This window comes from Silurus meridionalis, chromosome 23 (assembly GCF_014805685.1).
Source record: "Silurus meridionalis isolate SWU-2019-XX chromosome 23, ASM1480568v1, whole genome shotgun sequence".
NCBI lineage: Eukaryota > Metazoa > Chordata > Actinopteri > Siluriformes > Siluridae > Silurus > Silurus meridionalis.
This window is the reverse complement of record NC_060906.1, coordinates 20,019,424-20,043,110: the sequence shown is the minus strand read 5'-3', so window position 1 is coordinate 20,043,110 and position 23,687 is coordinate 20,019,424. Positions and strand designations below refer to the sequence as shown.

Below are 23,687 nucleotides of genomic sequence, written 5' to 3'. Positions count from 1 at the left end.
AAAAAAGGGTACTTATTATTCCATTCCACTAGGGGGCAAAATAGAGCAATTAACTAAAAAAAATTTTTTACAAATAAATTAAACATGAGGCCACTCCAATGGCCAAAAGAACTACCTTAAATTTGGAAATAAATGCACAAATGCTAATATGGGGAGAATAGAGCATTTTCCACTTTGACCCGACGAACTGCTTAACAAGCGGGTGACAAAACCCTGAACACAGTTGAAATTCATGACCAAGTTATTAAAATATTGTGCCATTTTTATTTTGTGTAAAAATCACACAGCTGCTAGTTCATTCTGCAGAGATACATCCATGCAGTTAAACATCTATGATCCCACAGCCATAATATAAGCAATTAAATAGAATATTTGCTATTAGTTAGCAATTAATGCAAATTTACATATGAGCTCAAAAGGTGTGTATCGTACAATATACAACAAACGCCTTATACAGTACATCGACCTGAACAGCAGGAAAAAAAACAAACAAACAAAAACGGTTCACCTTGATTCAACACTGGGGGGGGAGGAGGAGAGGGAGAGGGAGAGAGAGAGAGAGAGAGAGAGAGAGAGAGAGAGAGAGAGAGAGAGAGAGAGAGATTAGTGTAAAAACCTGAATGAAAGGAGTAAGGCTTCAGGGAAAAGTGGACAGACGGAAAGACAAATGAACTAACCAAACACTTAAGACGTTATTTATCAAGCATGTAAAAAACTAGTACTAGTTAATATAAATCAATTGGTTCGATTTTAAGAGTGATTTTTAGATCAAATAAGAACAGGGACAGGGTGCGGAAAGCGGTGGTAAAAACTGGACGAACGGAGGAAAGCCATAGGGAAAGAAAGTGCAGTTTCAGGTCTCTCTTTTTCTTTTCTTTTTTACTGATGGAACAAGAAACGGGATTCTGAAGCATGACTCGCTCAAGTGTTCTGTGCCATACAGGAAATGCTCTCACGAGCGCAGGAGTCAGGAAAAAAAAGGTCTCTTAAACAGAGTCAATGACTGTACAAGGTACAAAAACTTTGCTATACCACAGATGTTTAAAAAAAAAAAAAAAAAAGACAGCGCTTTTTGATGCCTTATACCAGGATTTCTCAACTCCACTCCTGCTAACACTTTTACCTGGTGCTAACGTACATCAAGCTTCTTCATCATCATTATCATCGTCAAGTGCTGATCAAGTGTAATGGATGTGCAGAGCTGTGACCTTCAGGACCAGAGCTGAGAATCTCTGAACTATGATATATATTTATAACCATCACACACACTCGGACAAACACACACACACACACACACACACACACACACACACACACACACACACACACACACACACACACACACACACACACACACACACACACACACACATATATATATATATATATACTGGTGTTGACCAAAGGCATGTTAGGGAGCTTACAAGGAAAATGAGTGAGGGCCTAGTCATTCGCAAACATACTTTTGAAGCAGAGCATCTCCCCGAAAGAAAAGAAAAACAAAAATCAGTCCTCCCCTGCGCTTGAATGATTATCAGGCCAGAACCACTGGAGAATCATCCCCTTCCCATCATCCTCAGTGTGATACAGGAACATTTACGCCCCATGATGATAGCAGTGTTAACCGAGTGCAGCACAAGCAGAGGACCGATTTTTTATCTTTAACTCACACTCTGTTTGATCAAAGTGCCAAAATGTTCTATATTCCTCCCCTTGGCTGTACAGACAGCCTCTCTATCAGAGCAGGATGGGGTGTGTGAGAGCATTATGGAGGAAGCAGCAGAGTCTTTCCTCACGCAGCCAGATGAGGAGCAGGAAAAGGGCTGACATGAGCATCCTCCCAGAGGATCTGTCTGTCCTTTCCTGTCGTTCATCATGGCTTTTCCTTCACGTGCTTACAAATGAGAAAAAGGTCTCAGCTGCTCCAGTTGTACTTCCAATGATATTCTCTCCTCTAGCAAGTCCTGCAAAAGAAAAAAATGAATGATCGTGAGCAGTCACGATGGCATACGCTGAAGGGTTTCTGAGGAACTTGATGTGGTGTCATTAGATTTTTCGTAGAAAAATCTGAGCCTTGTGCTTCAGGTCAATTCAATGGTGGAACACGTGATTCTATTTAAACTGTCTCCTGCTGGACACAACATGCTGCCACGTCTGGGCCCCTGAGCAAGGCCCTTAACCATAAAGCTGCTCAGGTGTATGAATGAGATAAAAGTAAGCTTTTCCCTTTTTGAAGGGAATGTGCCAAATGCCATAACACCTCTGTGCAGCTGGGGATCCATGAAGATACTAAGCAACTCAAAAACGTTGAGGATGGATTTGGATTGCAATTAATATCAACAGTCCACCACAACGGCTCAGGACCACAGGATCAGGAAATGAATGGACATTCGGTGTCACCCAGACGAGGATGTGTTCCCTTTTGAGTCTGGTATCTATCAAGTACCTGGGGGCTCCGACTCATACGCACTAAGGGCAAAAGTATTGGGACACCTTACTATTTCAGCTGTATGTGGTTCTTTCCCAAACCGTTATCACAAAGATGAAGGAACAATTATACAGGAGGTACTAGCATGACATTTTCCATTCACTTGAACTACAAGACTCTGATCCAGAATAGCAATGCTCCTGTGCACAAAGCTAGCTCCACAAAGAAATGCTTTTCATGGATTGGGGTGGATCTCCTGCGACAGAGCTCTGACATCAACCCTATTGAATGGATGGATTTTTCATGCTGACCGCACCCCCAGGACTCCTCACCTCACCTCACCTCCATCAGTACTTGTCTTTATTATCACCCTTGTGCCTGAACAAGCACAGATCTCGACAAGCAGACTCCAAAATGAAGTGAAACATCTTCCCAGAAGAGTGAAGGGAATTATAACAGCAAATTGGGACTAAATTGTGGAATGTGGTGGTCAGGTGTCCACAAACTTTTGGCCATCACTCTTCATAGGTTGGATAGTTTCATTTTTCATAAATAAAGGCAGCTTCACTTTTCTGTTCTCTGACTGCCCATTTATGTTTCACTCAGACTGTTTAAAACAAACAAACAAACAAACAAACAAACAAACAAACAAACACACACCTTTAACTGCTGCTGTAATTCACTGTTGAGTCTGGCGAGAACCGTATTGGTCTCTTTGTTTCTTCTAATAGATGCTTGGATTGCCTTTTTATCCTTCCCAACAGACCTACATCAAACAAACGGTTAGAATAGCGATGATACATTTTTTTTTAAACTCGACTGACACGAATGTCTGGTGTGTACCGTTGTATAGAAGGCTGCGTGGCGAGAACGGTGGCAACGATATTAGATTTCTGAGGGTGCTCGTCCACTTCAGGTCTGAGCTCATCTTCTGATTTCAGCCTTCGCCTGACAGGTTTGGGAGGAGGAGCTAAAGGAGTGGATCCTTTGGCCTGTGAGAAAAAAAAAAAAAAAAATGTTGAGGAACAATATATAATTAACACATTGATCGGATATGTGCTGGACCACACCTATAATCACAAGTCCCGCCTTTCTGAAATAGTGTTTGTACAGATCTGCTTTTACATTCAGATACATGATGTGGCTTCAGGTTTGCTGTAACATGTATGATTTATGAATTTGCTACTGCTGCATCACATCTAAAAGACATGAGAAACTACAAGAAAATCTGCACAAAATACAGGGACAGAGGATAGGAAACATACAGAGTTCACAGTGGCTGCAGGTCGTTCCTCTGGTTGAGTTTCACTCTTCACTGATCGCAAAGCAGTGGCAGAATCTGCACATTTCTCCACCTGCATGAAAATAGAAGCAGTTACTTCAGGCACTGAGGATCACAAACACATGCTTGCTGTTCTCAGTGGAAAGGCAGGGTGTCCTGATGTGCCCATACTGCCATAAACTTTTTAACTATGATCAGCACACATTCTAATTTAATAGTGAGGAAGCAGAGAAATCAGGCCAGGATGATGAAATCTGCTTCTAGTCAGTGCAAAACAAAGGAATCACCAAAACATCAGACTCTGGTTCTCCTGGACTAGAACTCATGACTTCCTGGTATAGTGCATTCTTTAATATTGACACTTATTGTACAGGTGATTTGGATTATTGTGAGGAGCTGCACTTTATATTTAAAAGAGCGTTAAAAATGTGTTTAGTTGCCGGAGTGTGAACTTTATCTTTTTTAGTCTATTCCGCATTAAAGGAAGGAGTCTCCAGTGCCAGTCCTTTTGTTCATGTGGGATTCGACATGTTTTCTGCTTTACATTGTTTATATTTAACAAGCTGCACAGGCCAACCCAACAATCTAAAAGAAACTGGAGCCACTCTACATGGCTGCTCTGCAATAATCTGGATTTCCTCGATCATCAACTTATAGTTTATCATCTTAAAAGCTTGTCTAAGAAAGTCTAAAATGTTTTAGCTCCTTTTCTTTCTTACCTGCACAGTGTCCTGCTGTTTGTCGCCTTCATCTGCAGGCTGCTCCACTGCAAATGCCTGGAACTGGCTGAAATCTGCAAAATTGGGCTGTTCTGGTATCTGCTGGGGCGAAGTGCTGGAATGCACTGGAAGACCATCTCCATCTATCGTACGGTGCCCGTGTGGTACTGATGTCTGAGCGAAAAATCACAAATATCTTAAACCAACTGACCAGCATACAAATCATTTAATCAGTATTATTATAAAAAAAAATTTAATAAAAAAGCAACAAGACTTAAATGTTCTTTATGAACAGGCGAGGACGAGTTATGCACCAAAAGACACATTAAGTTTTAAAAATATTTTTATCGACATAGATGTTTTCTCATTAATTTTCTCATAATCTGGACATAACAGTTGTTTCTCGTGATTTCAACGTAAAAACCCGTTTTCTCACTATGTAATTGTATCGCAAGAAAATCTCGTGCCTTTGTGAATGTTTCTGGTGTGTATAATAGAGTTCGTCACTGGCATCTGCAATCTCTATCGTAAAGTTACTTATTTCCTGCAGCAAATATGAGACTTTATCTTTAGTGTCTCTGATCAAAGTTAAAGCAAACGCGATCATCAATGAAAATCTACTATCAAATTACCGACCCATTTCAAATCATCTGTTTATGTCTAATATTTTTTAGAAAAGATTGTCTGCCCAGTTCTGCTCCTTTTTACAAGAAAACTATCTTTGAAAAGCATCAGTCAGGTTACTGGCCCCATCATAGCACAGAAACTGCACTAGTTAAAATCACAAATTACCTGGTTTTATCTTCATACCAAAGCTGCATCTAAGTTTTACTAGATCTTAGTGCATCATTCGACCCTATAAATCATGACTTTCTCCTGGATCGCTTACAGAATTACATTGGCATTCAAGGGCAGGTGGTGTGTGGTTTAAATCATACCTGACTGAACGTTACCATTTTGTAGATTTAAATAGAGAATTGTCCAGGCAAGTTAAAGTAAAATATGGGGTGCCACAAGGTTTAATTCTAGGACCCGTGCTTTTCACCACATACATGCTTCCCCTGGGAAATATTATTAGAAAGCATGGGATTAGCTTCCATTGTTATGCTGATGATACCCAGTGTCATCAAGAATTGTGTTACAGAGTGTGTTAAAGAATTAAAAGACTGGATAACTTTGCTCATTGGCCCTAAAACCAGCACACAGATGCTTCAGCAATTCAATGTGCATTTAGGAGCATGTACTGTAACTGCTAGTACAACAGCAACTTGTCTTTTGAAAATTATATTGCCTATAATACAAAAACAGCCTTCTCCCACCTTAGAAATATTGCTAAGCCAAGAAACATGTTGTCTATATCTGATGCAGAGAAGCTCGTCCATGCATTCATGACCTCCAGACTGGACTATTGTAATGCCGAGAAAATATGACCATATATCCCCAATCTTATCATCCCTACACTGGCTACCTGTTCAGTTTCAAATCGACTACAAACTGTTGCTACTTACTAGCAAAGCCCTAAATGGTTCGGCTCCCATGTACCTGTCCAGTCTTCTAACACGCTACAATCAGTCATGCTTTTTGAGATCTCAATAAAGGTGGTAGAGCATTCTCACATTTAGCTCCTAAACTTTGAAATTGACTTCCTGACAGTGTTTGGGTCTCAGACACACTCTCCCAGTTTAAGTGCGGATTAAAGACGTATCTTTTTAACAAGGCCTACCATAACATCACATAGCAAGTCCTTGTGCTCCAGTACATCTGATCAAATGCACATTATCAACTTGTGCTTGTTAATATTATGAACAGCAGCTATGCTAATTTCTCTCCACTCTCTTCACTCTCTTTACCCATCCCGAGGCATCCTGAGGTTGCGCCAGCTCCAGTTTTGCCCCACCTCATGAAGATTATGGACCTTCAAAGAGCAGATGCCAACCCCGCAATCATATCAAACCATCTAGAGACGTACCAGAGCATTTGGATTTTCGAACCTTTTAACCTTGTAACATTACTCATAATCACACATTCTGGTGCTAATGGTATTTCTCACTCTCCAGTGTTTTGTATTGTTTGTATGATTTGTAAATCAAGATACTTTTGATATCACCCAAATGAGGATTAGTTCCCCTTTTAAGGCTGGTTCCTCTCAAGGTTTCTTCCTCATACCATTTAAAATAGTTTTTCATGCCACAGTCGGGCCAGGTTCGCTCTTTGGGGGTTTAATACGCGTAATTCACTTAAATTCTTACGTTCTGTAAAGATGCTTTGAGACAATGTCCACTGCGAAACGTGCTACAGAAATAAACTTGAGCAATAATAGTTCACATTTTTATAAAATCTGTAATGTGTTATTTTATAAAGGATTTATGCCTGTTATGAATAGTACCTGTGTAGCCAGTGGCCGAGGAGGAACAGCAGGAGGAAAAGCCACCACGCCTGCCTGCTGCTGAGCCCCTGCAGAAATGAAAACGTTATTTTCAGTTTATTGTTCGTTATAAACACAGGCAAACTGGCTGCCCTTGGTAACAGGGTACGAGTGTGATGTGTACCTGCAGTGACTGTGGCAAAGGTCCTGGTCATATCTAAAGAGGAAGAGCGTGAGTGTGAAGCATGAGGGCGGGGAGGGGGAGGGGGCGGAGCCACAGCTTTCAGACCTTCAGGGGAAGTCCCAGAGTGAGACCTGCAACACACACACACACACACACACACAAACAAAACACTGTTCAAAACAAGCACAACACACACACTTGAGGTCAGAAAAGTAGAATAAAAACTTTCTTCCGATTTCAGCTCAATTTCATCAGCTGTGCTGTTCGATATTTCATTTGCATAAAAAGGTAGGTGTTCTGCATATTGTGAGACAAACGCAAATTTTGCCCAAAGCCCTAAAGTTCAAAGCAACAAACAATCAGGCTCAAAATTCATGACAAAACATATGCACCAAACCCAAATGTCTTGGACCTAATGGCCTCTTAAAGTGTGAAATAAATGTCATGAACCTGCACATTTTTATGAACATATTCGAATGAATTAAATATTAGACATATTATTCAAGTATAGACAATAGTATTGTAGACCCCTAAAATATTAAGGACACAATGGACCACCTTGCACTACTTCACTGACAACTACTGTGAGAATCAATGCTGTAAGGGATATGGAAAAGTTCTCACATCACCAATCTGGCACTATGGAAAGATGAAGTTTGTATGGAAGATATGATGAGTTGCAGTACCTCTGTCTGGTTACAGCACTTGAAATGGGCTCTTGATCAGACGTATATGAATCAGAGCTGCTATAGCCGTCACCTGCACGACAGTTGGGATATTTGGGGTTTGTCTGAAAATGCTTACACTCCAAAACAAACGGAAACAAAACCAAAGCTTACGATGGCATTAAATAACTTACCTACAGAACCGCCAGAGAATTTAATCGCTGCAAGCTTTTTCTCTTCGGAGAGTTCAGGAGGCTTGGTGATTAATGGACTTGTTGGATGTGCGTGATCTGTAGAATCAAGATGGGGACACACAATAGGATAAGTTGTCAATAGGATGGAAATGTCTCCGCAATCCAGGACAGCAGTGTCTAAATTTGCCTAAAGACAGATTTTACAGCTGAAAAGTTAGTGCATTTCTGTATGCTGAGCTTAGATGGAAGATCCATGGCTCCTGTGTCATGTTTGAGCCAACATTCTGCACTGGATCTGCTCAACTCTGATGGCCATTCCATTTTCTAATTAAGGAGAGTGCTTGCGTTCACCTTTTCTTTTTATTCAGATAATCCTTACTTGACAAGTGACTGCTGATTGATGAATTCAAAGGGCTGGAACGTAAAATGAGGTCATTACGCCAAACTGTTAACCCAATACATTCTTACAGGTTTCCGGATTTAATGTGAATGAATGAGACTTTAAATCCTTATACACTGCATATTTATATGGAAACCTGTTCCTGGGATTCTTTTAATGCATTTGACCTCCAAAACCTGTGTGTGCTGTCCTCACTAGCTAGTAGCTTTACACTACATTTTTCAAAAAAATATCTACGGACAAGTTCTGCTTCAGAAAATCTTTTTCCCTCTTATCTAGGGAAGTTTTGTTTAATATCCATACCAATGATATTTATGACAACTTTATATTGATCTAGTAAGACAAATCTGCATTTGGTTACATATACACTGATAAGGCATAACTTTAATATTATTTAATAATAACTTTTATTATTATGACCACCTGCCTAATATTGTGTTAATCCCCACTTTTGCTGCCAAAACAGTCCAGACCCATTATGCATTAACAGCATGAACTTCTTTAGCAATTTGAGCTACAGGAGTTTTGATGGATCGGACCACACGGACCAGCCTTTGCTCCCCACATGCATCAATGAGACTCAGCCGCCCATGACCCTGTCGTCGGTTCACCACTGTTCCTTCCTTGGAGCACTTATGAAAGATACTGACCACAGCAGACCGGAAACATCCCACAAGAGCTGCAGTTTTGGAGATGCTCTGACCCAGTCGTCTAGACATCACAAGTTGAACCTTGTCAAATTCACCCAAATCTTTACGCTTGCCCAATTTTTTTGCTTCTAACATCAACTTTGGGGACAAAATGTTGGTTATGATGTCATAATATTATGCCTGGTTGGTGCATATTTACTATTACGATTAATTTTTTTTAAAACCAAGCCAAAAGATCAATATAAATCTGGATATCATCAAAGTCAAATGCTGAGCTTATTATAAATCCGACAAGAGTCTGAATTTGGGAGTTCATTTCTATTTATAATTACTGCGACTTACAAGGCAAGCGCAGTTTCAACAGAGAAGTGAAATCATAAAGAGTGATTGGTCTCCGTTTCACCTTGCAAACTTTAAATGACTAAATTAAAAAAATAAAGAAATAAAGCTTATATTACAAACTGCTCATTATGAACAAACTCTGAGGCACAAAACAAAATGTTTGCTGTTTCACCGTCAATAGAAAGACCTCTCTTTCTACCCCAAAATTTTACTACATTAATTTTCTATAAGAGCACATTCCAAATATTGTATTCCGCTTTAATTTTTCTAAATAAAAACATTGCAAGTTGTATGTCAAACATTTGGGAGAACACTTACTTCCTGTAAACACTTGTACACTCATTAGATGAAAAGGATATATATATATATATATATATATATATATATATATATATATATATATATATATATATATATATATATATATATATATTGTGCCTTATGTGAGGCCATAATTACAACCCTTTATTCTGCATTTATAAAATAAATAAAATATAAATATAAAATTAGCTGAACAAATTGTAACAAAAAGAGTCATAAATGATAAATAAAAAGGTTTTTCCATTCAAAAATAAAGAACTTGTTCCTTTCAGCACTTTCAGCTGCCTCATGTGCACTAAATTCATTTTAAACGATCATGAATTTGACACCAGCACACATACAGAGAAACAAAACAAAACAAAACAAAGAAAGTTCTTTACCACTTCCAGTTCTCTTCAACTCCATCTCCTGCATGTGTATCTTGCTAGGCGTCATACGGATGGGTACAGGATGCACAATGGCCGTATCCTGTAAAATATTCATGCGTTATTCGCTACTGCGGTGTTAAATATCTTCCGTTGCTCCTCATGGAATGCAAAAAGCCTTTACACACCCATAAGCCCAAATGTACAGCAAAAAAATAAAAATACAATACATAAAAAAACAGGCGGTAAAACAAGCGGAACTGACAAAAAACTAATCGAGCTAGGCGATATTAATTCTGTGATCATTCTTTTTTTAATGTGGTTCAGATTCTGACTCATTGTATTACCCTGGGTTATTTTTTGCACAAGAGGAATATGGATGCTCATACATTACAGATGAATTTCAGTTTCCTGAATTGCTGGCTGACAAATCATTTATTTAATAACGACTGTGCTAAAGTTAGGACAATTTTGTCCCTGGAGTGACAGTTACAGATGAAAAAAATCTTCTGCAAAGTAAGAACCATATCTTTTAAGGAAATAGTGTGTTACACATTTAAGCTGAATTATATCTATTACTTTAAAAAAAAAAAAAAAAAACGAATGGCAGCATCTGTAAAAAAAAATTATAATAATTAATAATGATAAATAATTAATAGTTATCGCCTAGCTCTATCGTTGGTTACTTTTGTATCATAATTGCACTGCTTTTCAGAACCGCCAGTAGTCAGCATGTAACAATACCCTAACAGTAGTCGGCGAGCAAATCAATTATTCGTTGGCTTAGCATGCAAAACTAAATAAATTAAACACAATTATTGTATTGCCACAGCTGCAGATAAATTAGAAATGAAAACGTGCATTTGTTCCCCCAAGACAGAATCCAAAGGGTTAATGAAAAAAAATAAAAATCATTAATCATGAAAGAGCACTAGGTGATTGACTTACAGGGTCAGCTGGTGCAATGTTAGAATCAAATTGGGTCAGAGTTTGTGAGCTTGAGGAGCGTTCGCTAAAAGTCTCCCACTGCTGGAGAGACAGAGCAGAGACATGGAGACATGTCAGCATGGTGCACACGCCGGACTCGTGTCCAGCTGAACACAACAGCACCAGTGAGCCTGCAGTAGAACTACGGCTTGCACTCTCCCAACACAATAAATCAACAGAGAATAAGAGAGATAATGTGCAACACCAACACAACACCCGCAACCCATAATATCGATGTACTGGCATAAATAGCTTCACTCACAGTTTTACTGAACAAAGCAGAAACAGCTGCCTATACTTTATCAGATCACGAACAGTAAGTGACACAATGATCAAAACCCACCTACTGGACAAAGACTGAAACACTTTAGTCTTAATGTAAATGTTAAATAAACTAATGTAGTCCATCTGCCAAGACATGTTTTGGTCGATTTTTTCTTTCTTTAGTATTCGCCTAGATGGCTCATGGTATTTTTAGAAACATTTGTATAAATTGAGTCCTAGACCAGGTTTATTTAAAGAGCAGATGCGAACATTAGATGCACAGTCATAATGCTAAACTGAAGACTGGAAGTGTGTGTGCTTTTCAGGGGTAAAATATATATGTTCTAATGCTGAACCCTTTTAACATCTTGTTATTAGTATTAACATTTATGAACAACAGTTTATAAAAAAAAGGACTAAATCTAATTAATGCAAAACACTTGTTATATTTATTACATTGATTTATTAATTAAATAGGCACAAATAAAAAGTATTAAATAAAAATAAAATAAATTACACTGACCCTGCACTAACTCTGGTTTCTTTGTGTTTTTCTTTTTTTTGGTCTTCCTTTTTTATTTATTTATTTATTTTTTAGACCTCTGGCACCATCTTGCAGTCCGCCGCTTAATAAGTTCGTGAGGGAACTCAAATTGATGTTCCCTCACGAACGTATTAAGCGGCGGACTGCAAGATGGTTTAGTCTCTGCCTTGCACTTTGAGTGGTCACTTTTATTATTATTATTGTTAAACTTAAAAACATGCACAACAATGCCAGAGGTGTTATAAAAATAAAAAATAAATAACTAAAAAGTAACTACAGTTAATGCAGTGTCAGTGTAATTGATTTATTTTTTATTTAATCATTTTATTTTGTGCCTATTTAATTGCTAAATCATTGTAATCATTATAATAAAAAAGTAAATTGCATTAATTAGATTTATTAAATTTTTTTTATTTATTTTGTTTTTATAAAAAACAATTGTTGATGTTCATAAATGATGATAATAATAAAAATAATAAAACTGCATAAAAAAATAAAATAAAAAAACGACTAGCCATTTTAATTAGTTCGTTTTTTTTTCCTAACTGTACCAAAATTGCACCAAACTGTGACTTAAAAACCCAAGAACATACCAAACCGTAAATTAAGTATAGCGTGTATAACCCTGGTGGTTTCCTAACACATTATCCATACGGGTCATTATTTATAATTGGTGAAAAAGGTCGCATTTTAGGACAAACTGTCGAGTTAATGCAGAGACAGACGTAAATAATGTCTTTAATTAGGATATAGAGAATTAAAATAGAAACACTTTCTTATCTTTAGACTAAATTTGTCTTAAAGCATGGTGATAAATGTACGTCTTGTCTAACTAAGAAAAACATGCCGTAGCTGATCGACTACATTTAAGATAAAATTCCTTATTCAATAAAACAGCTATAGCAAATGTACATCACATGTAATTTTCCATTTATTATAGTCTATGACAGGTGAGAAAATTCAGGCCAAACCTCATTGCTCTGGTTGAGTTCAGGCCAGGTCTGATTTAAGGAAGGCATGGAGGGGGATTTATTAGGTGTCACCTCCACTGGGGAACCAGCAAAGCCCACTTCAGGAGCAGGCTCTGGAACTCCTAAAACACACAAGTACTGTATACATCAATAGCAATGCCTTGTCTGATGCACTTTTATCATTCAGCATAATGATCCTAGATTCTGCAATATGACTTCATATATAATTTCAGTTACACATTTCTTGAATTTCCCTTCTGTTCTTCATACCTGCTGAGTCATCCAAGTCAATAAGCTTAGGCATCAAGCTCTCTGGAAGCTTCTCAGGAAGGTCATAACCGTTCTTTCGGGCAACCACGAGATGAAACGCTGCACAGAACTCGTCCAGGGTCAGTGCACCATCTTTATCAAAGTCTGATAATTCCCTGCATGGGAAAAAAAATATCAATGTCTGAATATGGAGTCCATTTTTTAAATGAACATTTTACACCAAAACCATCGATGATTTGTGGTCTCCACCCCCCCCGGAAATTGACTTCCTCTTAAAACCATGACTCAGGCAGTGAAGTTTGAGAAATGCCCTGAACACACAGCAACATTATATTTCCACAGAAATGGCTGAAATGATGTTCCTCTGAAAATTAAACTACCGTAATTTCCGGACTATAAAGCGCACCCATATAGACCCACTGAATTTGAAGATTTTTATTTTAAACATAAGTCGCACCTGTCTATAAGCCGCTACTGTCTACGTTGAAACTAATGAACTTTACACAGGCTTTAACGAAAGACAGTGTCTGTTACACGGTGTAACGGGTGAAATATGTTGCGCTTCATTTAAGAGCAGAGCAGTATTTTGGGAATAGCATGCCACTGCATTTTTCCGCTATTACTGCATGTGTGCAAGGTCGAGGAATATGTCCTTATTATTTTCTGATGCTCATTTCTACGTTTCTTTGACTAACGCGTAACGCTGTTTCCAAGAAAAATAAAAAAGCACGAGTTTTGGAAACCTGTCTGTGCTTATATGATTTCTGTTGCAACTGGAGTTAGCGAGCTCTCCCTTCACACAGACTCAACGCTTTACAACGGCTTGTATCTGAACAGTAGCCGACCAAGAAAGTCATTGTTCACTGTCTTCCTCCTTCCTTTCACAACTATTTCTCTCGAGAGTTTATATTTTGGCATCGTTGTGTGTTTAAAAATCACCACCGATGGAAGTTTTTTTTCCCGAAGCTGTGCAGCTCAGAACACAGGTGACGTGTGTTTTGTCGTTTCCGTTCGGAAATTTTATTGGTCTAATGTTACGGGGTTCAGTTTTTTGGCTTGAAGTTCGTGAAACTGGGAAAAACCCAGGAAAAATTTATAAATTAGCTGCTTCGTTGTTTAAGCTGCGGGGTTCAAAACGTGGGAAAAAAGTAGCGGCTTATATTCCGAAAAATACGGTACCAATAAAACATTCAGCCACATTGAACGGTGAATATATTCAGCTTATTACTTCATTTTAATGAGCGTATAATAATGTTCTTTCTTTGACAAATACAATACTACTTATTATAATTTCGAGAGCGCTGAACATCATGGGAATTAAAGCCTTGAAGCTCGCTCATTAAACTGAAATGAATAAAATCTCCATCAGAAAATTGTAAAAACATTACTAAAATGTAACAAAATATCACTTATGTACTGTAAAATGCACTAAAATATCACATTATTATTATTGCAAAGATCTCAGACATATACTGAAATATTCCACATGAACAAGTGTTTCCACACATAAACCATGACTAGAGCTGAAAAAGTGTTAAACTGCTGTAATTTTGATTCCATGCATTAAATTCAGTGTATTTGGATTAAGAGGAGCACAAAGCTGGATGTGGACTACGGCAGAATACAGATTTAATCATTATTACAGGATTAATAGCGTTTGGAAAAAATCTCCTGTGACTCCATGCGAGTTCATACCCTACGCAATTTCTACATTATTCTTCTAAAGTAGTTGACAAATCGAAAAAAAGAAAGAATGAAAGAAAACTCTTTAATAATAATAAAAAAAAAAGGTATGCCCAGCATTTTTATCTTGGCAGTGTATATTTGTTTTTTGAGCAGGCTTAACCAAGGTCACCCAAGACTAACACAAACACACTAATCTCAGTAAAGCAGCTTACCAAATGTGAGACAATTCTAAAATAGGCAGCTTCGACTTCGTGAAAAACTCCTTTGCAGCAGAACCTGGAAAAGAAAAAGAAAAATCAGTTTATCACAAAGGAAAAAAGAATGCAAGTCAAATCATACATAAGACAGACGGAAGTGTCAAACTTACCAGGGATAAAACCGGTCAAATCCGGTTGTATAGTTTTGAACTGATTAATGTAATACTGTCTTTGCTCATCTGTTATTTTCCAGGGGTCGTCATAACCACTGGCCTGTCTTTGGATCTCGTTTGTAGTCGCAGCAGATGCCACTGTTCGTACTGTCGTGCTCTCCTACGGTACACAATGGCAGATGTCGCAGCATTTAGGCTTCAAACAGCAAAATAATTAATTAAAACATGGCAGCGCCTTTAAAGAAATCGGTCTTGGAACTTGCTCCATTATACAGCTGAATGTTTAGAAATACATGATTCTAACATTAATATTTTTTCTTTACATGTAGTTTGTACATCTTTACTGCTACAATAACCACCACTCCTCTATGAAGGCTTTCCACAAAATTTTGACACGAGCATTAATAAAATCAAAACACTGATGATAGAAAAAGTGGCCTGGTATGTGTTCAGCGTTCCAGCTCATCCCATAGGAGTTCGGTGGGATTGAGGTCAGGCTTCTGAGCAGGAGACTGGAGCTCCTCCAATGCAACCTCAGGAAACATTGCCTTCGTAGAGCTCATTTTATGCAAAAGGGGGTAGTGACATTTGAAACAACTGTCCACAAACTTTTGACCAGAGTTTTATGAGCTTAACTACTGTATAAATAAGTCCGCCTGTATTTATGAAAAATGTTTTTTTTTTTTTTACTGACGTATTACTGGTTATTACATGGCTCATTATATGGCTCCAGTAAAAAAAAAAAAAAAGGTGAAATCTTTAAATCTCTTGTTAAACAAAAACTTGTGGAACAAGGCAAAGAAGACAAAATACGCTACAGATAAAAGCCCCAGTGTTCCGATAACGGGAAATACATTTACAAGAGGTCTGAATACAACGACAAGGGCAAAGATAGGAACTGTTTTACATGTAAACATTTTCGGCTCCAGTGGATACTTGCTTTGTTTGCTGCAGGCATTAGTAAATGAGGTCTACTGTGTGTGGGCTCGACAAATATTAAACCAGGCCAACGTGATGGAAGACGCTTTATAAACAGAAGCTTTATAATGAGAATACATAAGCTTTTGCAAACAAAGAAGCTATTGAGACGAGGCACAGGTTGAAAGGCACAGTACCTGAGCAGAAGAGGGATGCATTGCTGGAAGTGTGCTGGAGGGAGGAGTGTCTGTAAAACTGACCCAGTTTTCCTGAACGGGAGGAGGAGAGTGAGCAGACCACATCCCATCACCTGCTACCGGACCTTTATTAGTGAACAGGGTTGGGAGAGGGCATGGGATGAGGCGTTAGACACTTATTGTTCTAATGGTATTTTATCCGCTTATGCACTTCACATGTCTGTCACAAAAAAAGTTGACTGGCTTTTCTCATTAAGAGATTACGAGATTTTTACAAGTACACAAAGACAATTATATTTTTCCAAACTTGTATTTGCTTACAATATTGTAGATCGTATATATGATTATTAGAATGAGCGAGTTTTTTCCCTATAGGTTGCATTAACTTTTTTTTAAATATCGTTTTTAATAATATTGCACTTTTTTTTTAATAAAGGGGGTCATTAATCCTGAAGGAAACTTAATAAATCTATTACAGATACCAGGTAAATCTCCCTGACCAACATACACAATGTGCACTTGAAAACAAAAGAGTGCAACAGGAAAGAAGAGTTCGAAGTCAAGTGAAGGTTTGTTCATAATAAATAAATAAATAAACGTCATTTATGACAGCAAATAAAGTGAAGTGCGTCAAAGCGGGTGAAAGATCGTGCGTTCAAAACGCTCTTACTGTACACGAGGTGTAAATAGGCGAAATATAAAATAAATTCTTCGGATTATTGCTGTTTTTAACATCATGTAACTGGACAAATGTTCAAAAGTGTGTAGAGTTCACAAAGCTCGCAAGAGGAAGTGACTGCATGTTATAATTTAAATATATTCCTCTTTTCATAAATCAGCCCACATCATGAACCCTTTCTAAAACAGACGACAGTTAAATTATTAAATTCATTTATTAACTTATCATTGAATTATTTTAACTGATTCTGTTAAGCGGTGGATTTCAATTCCTGATGCCGACATACCTGATTGTGCTTCTCTAAACGGTGTCCACACGGCTCCTGCCACCGCCGCCTGTCGGTCCACGGTGCCGCCGCTGGGTTGGCGCTTGTGCTTCCTCCATGCGGGAGGTGAGGTGGGTGGAGACTGGTGAGGAGACACTACAGGAGACGTGGTGTCTGGCTGCAGTCAGAAAATACAAAATATTCCTTTTTACATTTACATCCATGCTTTCCAATAGAGGTGTCACCTCACATTGTGACGACGTCCTAAATCTTTATTCAAAAATGTTAAATAAGGGATTTACATTAAACTAATTATTAATACTTTCAGGAAACATTTACAGTCTCCCCAAACTTGATTTTGTGCATGAACATGAATCCATCTATCCATCCATCCATCCATCAGCTTGCCTATTTGAGGTTAAGATGTCTGATTGACTACATTTGTAGTAAGAGGACATGTTATTTGTATAGCCTGCTTAAAAAACAGATAAAACACAGCTTTACAGAAATCTGGGTGTAGATTTTTAATTTACAAAAAACGGGAAAAAATACTGAGACAGAAAGATAAAGAAGAACCGGACGCAAAAAGGAAACTAATGCTCTGACAGCAGAGAGTGAGCTTATAAATCTTTTTACATTACAGGAAATCTACACTATATATAAATAAAATAGTGGGACACCTGACATAAGATTCTTATGTGCTTTTTTAAACATTCCACTCAATTTTTTAGTCCCTATTTGCTGCTATAATAACCACCACTCTTCTGTGAAGGTGTTTCATTAGATTGTGCTTGTGGAGATGTGTGTGCATTCATCAATAAGGACATCAGAATATCAGGTTCTGATGGGTTGAGGTCAGAGCTCTATAGCAGGGCAGTCAAGATCTTCCACTCCAAACCATATAAAGCAGATGGAGCTGGGACATTATCATGCTGGAACAGGTTTGGGTCTCCGAGCTCAAGTGAAGGGAACATTTTATTCATTTGTGTGCCTCCAACTTTGTGGTAACAGTTTGGGGAAGAACCACACAAGGATGAAAAAGTCAGGTGTCCCTATACTTTTGTCAGTACAGTGTATGTACGTATAATCTGATTAAGTCCTAATGAAAGAGTTACTGTTAAAACTCGATAAAAAAATAGAGACACTCGATTCAGGCAGCAGAAGCAGGGCTGGAAGTCTGTGCTGAAAGAAAGTCTAGACACGTCTGCTTTTATATTTTTTTAATTCCTTTACATTAATCCATAAACCAAAGCTGAAATTATAAAATCATTTTAAATATAAGTGAACGAGTGCAGTACACTGACCTGGGGTTCGACAGGGGGTGCACATGGCTGGATCACTTCGTGAGTTGACACTTTTTTGGCCGGGACACGACCTGGGGGTCTGGGGATCACACTGAAGTATGGCCCTTGGTTCTCTGTTTCCGGGTACACGGCCGCATGCCTGGCCTCCTGTTCGTTTTTAGCAACCACAAAGCGTGGGAGGGGCAAATCTTTCACTGCAAAGATGAACACACACATTACACATAACCAAAAAAAAAAGGTACAGATAAACTTGCAACGAAGACGGGTCAGTGCTTTAATAAATTGACGATCGGGTCTTTTGTGCAAACAGGATTCAGACGTATGCTACAGATAAAGCTCCAGGATGTTGCATAACTTTCCAAACAGTTTCTTTTTTTAGGGTTTTCCCAAATACATCATTTGCTGAGCTTATATAGTGAGTGTTTGGTCTGTATGGGTCAATGGTAAGTGTCAGGCTTTGAACAAAAAACTCTGGCTTGAGGAGCCCAATAACGGCATTCGTTAACAACAAATTTTTTATATATATATATATATATATATATATATATATATATATATATATAAATAAATAAAGCATGCTACAACTCTGCACAAGCAAAAACCTTGATGCAGCAGAACAAAATGTTCTTTCAAACTTCATCGCTGCTTTATGGCCTTTTTACTGCAATTTCCTGTTGATTCGTTTTCTATTCTCTTACACTCATATCAGACCTAAAAGGGATGCCCTTATTTCCTGCTCTTTTTATTTATTTTTTTAAATCGCTATCCACTTTTTAAATTCATAATTAATCTACGAAACCAGTCATTTTCTGATCTCTAATACAGGAGCTTTTTAGACTGGTAACAGAAAACACCATGCTCACACAGACTTCAGGGTTGTTTAGAGTTTAGTGTTTGACGTGGGATAAATCCTTACTAGAAATTGAATGCAAGGGCCATTTTAGTTTGATTTCAGCATGTGCAGAATAAATCTGCCATCCACCATAATAACGTATTTTTTTTCCTTCATACATGTGCCGTTTAATACGTTTGCTTACCGCTGTTCAGGCTCTCGACGCGAAGCGGCAGTCCAGACTGGGCTATTGCGATAAGTTTCAGCGCGATGTAGAACTGACTCCTACCGAAGTGGCCCAGACGAGTCGCGCCGCACAGTTCGGTAATCTGAAACAGTAAGAGGTGGTCAGAGATGCTGCTGCAATACTTCAGCAATTACCAAAGTACAGACCATGACTAAGCACATCAGTAAGGTTACAGTGTAAAAGCGAGAGTGTAAACGCAACTCTGCCGATCTGCGAAAGCTCGGTGTAAAGGTTTGCACCGCAGACAGTCACACCTCTCTGCATACAGGCTTGTGTACGACTTTGGCAAGCGTTCTCAATCAGCGTGCTGGATCCTTAACGCTGAAACGATGAGGGTGCGAAACGTCTCATCTGATGACTCATCACAAAATTGTTTTTGGCTTGAAGTGTTGCACCATTATGCAAGGCAAAGCCACAGTGTGTGTGTGTGTGTGTGTGTGTGTGTGTGTGTGTGTGTATGTGTATGTGTGGCCTTGATTTGATTTCCGAGAAATCGGTGGCACAAATATTGTCTCAACATCGAGCAATGTTTTATCAAAAACAACGAGTCAAGATATTTAAATGTATGCGAACATTAAGTAGTTTGCCAGAAAATGTGCGAACGGCCACAGCGATGCACGAAGTACTTTTGTAGGTCACATTTTTTTTATCTACATCATCCATCTATAGTGAAGAAACACCATTTTCACTTCCTGTTGATGCACATTGTGTGTATGTGTTTGCAGCCTATCAAGCATCCTCGTGAAGAGCATGATGACAATAGCAAGCAATGACACATGAGGAAATTACCATACTGATCTAACCAACTTTACTGGTTCCACAGCAAAGCCAAAATTACAATCAATATTCAATGTTTGTCTGCGCAGAAACTGCGATATTTGATATGCTCATGATCAACGTTATGTCAACTTAACGTTTTATATCTTACGCCTAAATTAACGCTGCTTCATACTGATTCGACTGTGTTCATCCAAGAAACACGTCGGTGTTGTCAGCAGATCGACACATAACAGCTCTCTATATCAGCTGATATCGAAGCAATTCAAGAACATATAAACATGATGGAGACTCGAATTAAATTTTTTCTCGAACAAAATTATCCTCCAAGGTTTGGTTTTGGACTTGGACAGCTCTCTGTGTGGAAATGATTTGGGTATAACAAATATTAGGGAGATTTCTACGATTAAATATTACAAGCTATTCGGTGAGCGGACATCCATTGGATATGACATCACAACTTCCAAAAATAAAAAATAATATAAATAAATCAGAGTTAAATCCTAAAAAAAAAAAAAAAAAGAATTTCTATTGACCTCTTAATCCTACATTTACTTTAGTGTTTACATTCTAAATAAGTGTAATAATACCATTGTAATGTGGCAGTAACACGCCTAACATACACAACAAGACCACAAGCAGACAATTTTTTAATTTGCAATTATCAATTGTACAAACTATTTTATAATATAGAACATACACTAAATGGCCAAAAAATGTGTGGCCTTATCAAAAACTGTTGCTCTCAAACATCTCGAATAAATGTGTGCAGTAATATTACAATTTCCCTTCACTGGTACGAAGAGGCTCTGACCTTCACCAGCATGACAACGTTCCTGACCTCAGTGAGGACACAGTTTTTCAAAATTTGGTGTAAATAAAAACCAGTCTACTGCACCTGCTCTCAACCCCAGAAGGACCTGCACCCGTGCCCTCCTGACCAAACATCAGTTCCTGAGCTCAGTAACGTTCAATGTGTATGAATGAACACAATCCCCTGCAGATGTGCTCCAAAGTCTAGTTGAAAAACTTCTCAGGCAAAATGGAAAGTGGGGAAGAATGATGAAGGTCAGGTTTCACACACTTTTAATTATATAGTGTACAATGAAGTTGTACGTACCAGAATAATGTACAATAACCAATGGATTTTTCAAACTAGTGTTCATAATCGTGAAAGGAAGGATTTTGGAAGGGTGCCTTAATTTTATATTCCGCATTTCTTCCCCCTTAAAGTACCAAAATTGTGCCGAACTGTGACTGAGTTGCGTACCGACTAGTGAATTTTGTGTACCGTTACTACACCACTATACACTATTAATCTGATGTGCACGTTGTGTTTGGTTGTGTGTGGGACACCCCCAGTCTGGGGAAAAAAATGTCTAATACATAATACAGCTTCAGAAATCGTCGATCGTAAATCACCGTGCATCAAGCGGTTTTGTTAAAGTATCGAGATATTACCTTTTCGCCGTATGGCCTTTCCTTTTAACGTGTAGTGTTCAAAAGTAATGGCACACGCACACACGTTAGCAGGCTAGCTGTGGGACTAACGGTGCAAGGAAACACACCATCTATCAGTCAGGCTTTGGTTCCAGTTTTGGTTAGGGCATACAGGAATCACAAAATGGAAAATTTCTGATAAGGGAGTGTGTGAGTACGTACGTATGTGTGTGTGTGTGTGTGTGTGTGTGTTTGTATTGAGGTATAGCTGATTAGCTCAAATACATAATTCAGTTCCTAAACATAATATCATTAAAGGTTTTAACCTAAAATGTATTAAGGGGTTTGGTTAAAGTATCACGATATGATATGTCTGCCATATCGCCAACCCTATTAACAGGTCGTGTTCAAAAGTAATGGCGCGCACACACACACACACACACACACACACACACACACACAGGAACACACACAGGAACACACCCTCTATCAGAAAGTGAAAGGTGAAAAGATCAGTTTGGAGATGAGGACCTAATGTGTGTGTGTGTGTGTGTGTGTGTGTGTGTATTGAAGGGCAGCTGCATATCTTAAATCCACACTTTATTTGCTACACATAATATTAAAAGGATTTAAACCCAGAACCGTCGAAACCATCATAACTTAAAATGTATCACGGTTCGATATGATACGTCTGCCATATCGCCCATCCTATTAACAGGTCGTGTTCAAAAGTAATGGCACACACACAAGGGAACACACCCTCTCAGTGAGGCTTTGGTTCCAGCTTTGGCTGGTGTATACATAAAACACGAAATCGAAGATCTAGATGATTAGAGGGCACCAATGAAGGTGAAAAGACCTGTTTGGAGATGAAGACCATAAAGAATGTGTGTATGTGTGTTGAGGCGCAGCTGCGTAGCTGATCCCCCCCCGCTCCAGCTAAATGTGTTACCTGCAGCACCACGTCGCTGGAGAGCTGGGCCGCCCGGAACAACTCGAGCACCTTGCCGTTGGAGGCCACTTTCTTCGTGTTGTCCACGTCGCAGTAGACGAACAGATCCGAGTAGAATTTCTGCTCCGCGTCGCTCAGAGTCAAACTCTCCATTGTGGCATACAGGCTAAGTCGACAATGCTAGCGCTGTCTTAGCTGGCTAGGCAGGAAAATAACAATACCTATACCACCACTTCCTTCTTCCACAAGACTGCTAGTGCCAACCTTAGTACCAAATCCTTTATCTAACACTCCCTTCTTATTGCCCCGCACACTGGGGATATGAAATAAATAATCAAGTCCAAACGTTTCACACCGGTGCTGCTGCAGCCGCCGCTCACTGCTCGAGCTCCAGCGTTAGCTTCTTTGCTAACGCAGGTTAAAGTTGCGAATAAGGGGTTAGCTAGGCTGTGCGAGCTCCTAGCCAAAGGCGTGATTGACCTCGAGACACGAGACGACTCTCTCTGCGCCTTCGGTGGGTGAAAAAATCCGCAGGAGGTGTGCGCCGGAGGAAAGTTTTCGGGCACCTCAGACTCCCTCTCTCGGCCAGACAGACGGCGCCGCCATTCCTGCTCCCGTGACGTCAGCGGCCGGGCTCAAGCCGAAGGACCCGGATGTTCAATGCAACATAGACCCGAGTGTCACTTCAATAGACGTTCGCAGTGGTACAGGTGGTTATTTTGGAGCTTTTTTTGGGGGGAAAGGGTTTCTATTTCCTTTTAGTCTAATATTATTTGGCATTATTAAAAGGATATGCCCAAAAATGCTGAATACTGTTATAAAGGCTGGGCTTTGTGCAAAGAGCTTCATGATGCTCCAGTACAAAAACTGAACTTCCTTCTTCCCTGTGGTATTGTTTAATAAACATTGTGTATATTCTGTTCATTTAAGTAGTCATGTATTTTAATAAAATAGTGCATTTCAACCCTACACTCAAGAATATGTATTTTATCTATTTATAATTGTATCTATTTATAAATTTACCCTATACAATGCATTGTAACGTTGCATTACAAACATTGAGTTTACA

At 38.8% G+C, this 23,687-nt stretch overlaps 1 protein-coding gene across 2 annotated transcripts; it reads right to left on the bottom strand.

The window, feature by feature from the left end:
* Positions 1–244: 244 nt before the first annotated feature.
* On the bottom strand, positions 245–23,327 carry reps1 (RALBP1 associated Eps domain containing 1). 2 transcript variants are annotated; one of them, XM_046835767.1, is made up of 20 exons: positions 22,619–23,326; positions 19,408–19,531; positions 18,371–18,564; positions 17,088–17,244; positions 16,123–16,247; positions 15,005–15,167; positions 14,850–14,913; positions 12,952–13,106; positions 12,682–12,803; positions 10,864–10,944; positions 9,931–10,018; positions 7,838–7,933; positions 7,665–7,737; positions 6,979–7,109; positions 6,816–6,883; positions 4,430–4,603; positions 3,694–3,783; positions 3,272–3,420; positions 3,089–3,194; positions 245–1,964 (listed from the first exon to the last, which is right to left on the bottom strand). In XM_046835767.1, exons 1-20 carry the CDS (start codon positions 22,769–22,771, stop codon positions 1,896–1,898), a joined length of 2,382 nt encoding a protein of 793 aa, XP_046691723.1. In that variant the 5' UTR covers positions 22,772–23,326; the 3' UTR covers positions 245–1,895. The 2 variants fall into 2 exon arrangements, with proteins under 2 accessions (XP_046691723.1, XP_046691724.1); XM_046835768.1 differs by lacking the exon at positions 10,864–10,944 and having other exon boundaries at positions 22,619–23,327.
* Between the last annotated feature and the right edge of the window lie 360 nt (positions 23,328–23,687).

Excerpts from the sequence above, each read along its gene's own strand:
- reps1 (XM_046835767.1), bottom strand. The coding sequence starts at position 22,771 with ATGGAGAGTTTGACTCTGAGCGACGCGGAGCAGAAATTCTACTCGGAT. Across the intron at positions 16,248-17,087 it reads GTTTAGAGAAGCACAATCAG|GTCCGGTAGCAGGTGATGGG; the intron begins GTATGTCGGCAT and ends TCACTAATAAAG. Across the intron at positions 13,107-14,849 it reads TTAGAATTGTCTCACATTTG|GGAATTATCAGACTTTGATA; the intron begins GTAAGCTGCTTT and ends TTTCCCATGCAG.